The following is a 3,791-nucleotide window of genomic DNA, read 5'->3' on the forward strand; positions in this document are numbered from 1 at the left end:
TCTCACCTTCAGCTCTCCCTAGGGAAGGATTTGCACCAATCACCTCCTAACCAACCCCAAAAGGTCCTTCTGCTCAGCACCCACCAGCCAAGACACAGCTCTGCTCACCCACTGCTCAGCAGAGCACATGGCTCCTTTTAACCTGTCCCTGGGTGGGATCTGCCAGGGTAACTAGGGCTGTGAACCACCTCCAGCTGAGCTGCTCCTCTTACACTGACTCTGCAGTCCCTGGAGACCTAATCCAGAGCCTCGATTTATCCAACTGCTGCAGGAATGTGCTGTGGATGATGCATCAGCCACGTGGAGTTCATTACATGTCTGGTGAGAGGAATGTCATAGGATCCCAGGCTGGTTAGGGTTGGAAAGGGAATTAAAGCTCACCCAGTTCCACCCTCCATGGGCAGGGACACCTCCCACCAGCCCAGGTGGCTCCAAGCCCCATCCAACCTGGCCTGGAACATTCCTAGGGATAGAGCAGCCACAGCTGCTCTGGGAAACCTGTGCCAGTGCCTCAGCACCCTCACAGCCAGGAATTCCTTCCCAATACCCAATCTCTCCCTGCCCTCTGGCAGCGGGAAGCCATTCCCTGTGTCCTGTCCCTCCAGGCCCTTGTCCCAAGTCCCTCTGCAGCTTTCTTGGAGCCCCTTGAGGCACTGGAAGGGGCTCTGAGAGCTCAGTGTTTTGCTTGAATCCCTTAGAGCTCATCCCATGTGTCCCAAGCTGGACACTGATTTCCCAACAGGGAGAGCTGACATCCAGACTGACCTCCCTGTGCTCCCCAGGCCACACTTCCCTGCAACCATCTTCCAATCCGTGGTCATGTTCCCTCCTCAGCATCCTCACACTTGACTGAGCCTGGAAATGTGTTTTCCATTAGCTTCCAATCTCAGAGGTTTCAGCCCAATTCCCACAGTGAATGAAGTGCCTCAGAGTGAGGAGAGCCACTGGACAGATCTTTCTGCCTCTTCACTCCCTGGGGAAAGGCAATTTTGCCCTTTGATGGCCACAGCGAAGTGCTAAACGTACCCAGAATCCAAATCCCTGAAGCTGAGGGTGACGTGAGGCTGCAGCAGCACCAGGCTGAATTCCTGTTAAACCAGAAACTGATTCCAAGGGGATGTTTGGATTCACACCTCCAGATTGGGATTCCTTGTGGGATATGCTTAGTGGTGGCCTGGGCAGTGTTGGGGAATGGCTGGATTTGATTATCTCAAAGGGCTTTTCCAACCTCAATGATTCCACATTTGTTTGGTTCTATGGTCTGGGATCACCAGGACCATGGTTCTCCTTTGATCAAGGTTGGAGGAGACCTCTAAGATCAAGTCCAGCCATGTGGTCCACCAGCACCAAAGAAGCACAACTGCTTGTCCCTGAGGACTGGAGGCATCAGACAAGGGCTATGGTGGCCCAGGAGGGCAGAGGGTGACATGAGGACTCAGCTCTGCCCACATCTGCCTTTCCCAGCATCAGTCAGGAAGGGACCACAGGAGGTCATCTGGTCCTACCTCTCTGCTCCAGCAGGGCCAGACTAGAGCACATGGTTTGCATTCAGATGGTTCTGGGATATTTCCAGTGAGGAGAATCCATGACCTCTCTGGGCAACCTGTTGAGTTCTCAGTGACTGCACAAGAAAGAAGTTCATGGAGCTCCAGGAGCTCCATGTCCCTCTGGTCCTGAGGAGCCCAGAGCTGGACCCAATACTCCAGTTGTGACCTCACCAGGCCAAGTAGAGGTTCAGGATCACCTCCCTGACCTGCTGGCAATGCTCTTCCTAATGCATCCCAGGATTCCATTGGCCTTCCTGGCCACAAGGGCACACTGTTCACTCATGGACACCTTGTTGTCCACCAGGACCCCCAGGTCCTTCTTTGCAGAGCTGCTCTCCAGCAGGTCAGTGCCCAAACTGTACTGGTGCTCTTGCAGTCTCCTTGTTGTCGGACCCCCAGGTCCTTCTTTGCAGAGCTGCTCTCCAGCAGGTCAGTGCCCAAACTGTACTGGTGCTCTTGCAGTCTCTCCTCTACCAGTTTCTCTCTCTCCACGAGACTTACAGCAGGTTCAAGGACTTTGCTGCCTCCACTCCTCCAGCTGAAGTTCACTCTTCCAATGGGTTCAAGAGTTACTGAAGTGGAGAGTGAGTCACCGCTGTGGACAACACAGCTACAAACACTATGCAAAGCTGCTAAAAGTCCAGGTTAGCACCACCTTGCAGTCTCTCCTCTACCAGTTTCTCTCTCTCCACGAGACTTACAGCAGGTTCAAGGACTTTGCTGCCTCCACTCCTCCAGCTGAAGTTCACTCTTCCAATGGGTTCAAGAGTTACTGAAGTGGAGAGTGAGTCACCGCTGTGGACAACACAGCTACAAACACTATGCAAAGCTGCTAAAAGTCCAGGTTAGCACCACATGATCCTCATATCTATACACAGATAGTTTCACACTTGGAAACCTCTTCTGTTGCCTGATGAGGGTCAAAGTGCCCATGATGGTGTGGCCCAGCATGACTGGGGCCTCAGTGTCTATCCATGCCTTCACCTCATGGATGCACATCACAGAATCCCAGAATCACTGAGGCTGGAAAAGACCTGCAGGACCATCGAGTCCAACCTGTGAATCATCACCACCGTGTCAAGTAGACCAGAGCACTGAGTGCCACCTCCAGTCTTTCCTTGGATATCTCCAGGGATCCATAAGATGTGGTAAAGGGCTTGTTCCTCCCAACCAGGACTGATCCCTAAGCATCCAGAAGCCACTTGTAGCCCATCCTCACCTTGTGAGTTCTGGCAGCCAGGAGATGCATCTCAGGTGAGATCTGGGGTGAACAGCTCCTTCCTGACAAGCCAAGCCCTCCTAGCCCTGCTCCCATCACAGCTCCGAGTGTCACCTTACCTCCTGAAGCTCCTCTCCATGGATTGCTGGTTGGATTTCCCTGGAGAGATGTCCAGGCCCTGCTGGTGGCTGGAGAGGAGGCTGTCTGTCTCCAAGGGGCATCTGCCATCCCCCTCTGAGTGCACACTGGGAGTCTCCAGGAACTCCTTGTCACTCCATGTGCCTACTGTCCCGTCCAGAGCCTGATACCGGATCTCAATGGAGATGCTGGTCTGCAAGACATGAGGGAGACACAGTCAGCTTCCATGGGGAAAAATCCCAGAATCACTGAGGTTCGAAAAGCCCTCCGAGATCAAGTCCAACCTGTGACCCTTCACCACCTTGTCAGCTGGACCAGAGCATTGAGTGCCATGTCCAGTCATTCCTTGGACAGCTCCAGAGATGGTGACTCCACCCCCTCCCTGGACAGCCCCTTCCAATGCCTGACAGCCCTTTCCATGGAGGAATTCCTTCTGATGTCCAACCTGAACCTCCCCTGGCACAGCTTGAGGCTGTTTCCGCTTGTCCTGTCCCTTGTTCCCTGGGAGCAGAGCCTGACCTCACCTGGCTGCACCTCCTGTCAGGGAGCTGGAGAGAGCAGAAGTTTCCCCTGAGCCTCCTTTTCTCCAGGCTGAGCCTCCACAGCTCCCTCAGCTGATCCATGTGGCTTTGTGTTCTTGAATGCAATAAGTCTATTATTGTAGTTTCTAGGATAATTTTCCTTTGCAGTGAGAGGCCCAGAACTGGATACAGCACTTGAGGTGTGACCTCACCAGTGCCAAGTCCAGAGGGACATTCACTTCTCTACAAGGAAAATCCTGCCAAATCCCAAAGGCAGGAAGAGCTGTTGCACCATGTGGATGGATGTCTGAGCCTTGCTAACCCCAAAGTCTCTTCTTCCCTCATGCCTGAGGCTGTTGGAGAGCA

General features: G+C 53.5%; 1 protein-coding gene across 1 annotated transcript in view; it reads right to left on the reverse strand.

The window, feature by feature from the left end:
- LOC103801887 (otoferlin-like) overlaps positions 1–3,097 on the reverse strand; it is a gene marked incomplete at its 5' end in the record, with an annotated part of 30,892 nt that extends 27,795 nt beyond the window's left edge. The window contains one exon of the mRNA XM_009074322.1: positions 2,886–3,097. Coding sequence (XP_009072570.1) covers positions 2,886–3,097 — 212 coding nt within the window. The remainder of the gene's footprint in view (positions 1–2,885) is intronic.
- Between the last annotated feature and the right edge of the window lie 694 nt (positions 3,098–3,791).

Source organism: Acanthisitta chloris, unplaced genomic scaffold (assembly GCF_000695815.1).
Source record: "Acanthisitta chloris isolate BGI_N310 unplaced genomic scaffold, ASM69581v1 scaffold5755, whole genome shotgun sequence".
Taxonomy (NCBI): Eukaryota; Metazoa; Chordata; class Aves; order Passeriformes; family Acanthisittidae; genus Acanthisitta; species Acanthisitta chloris.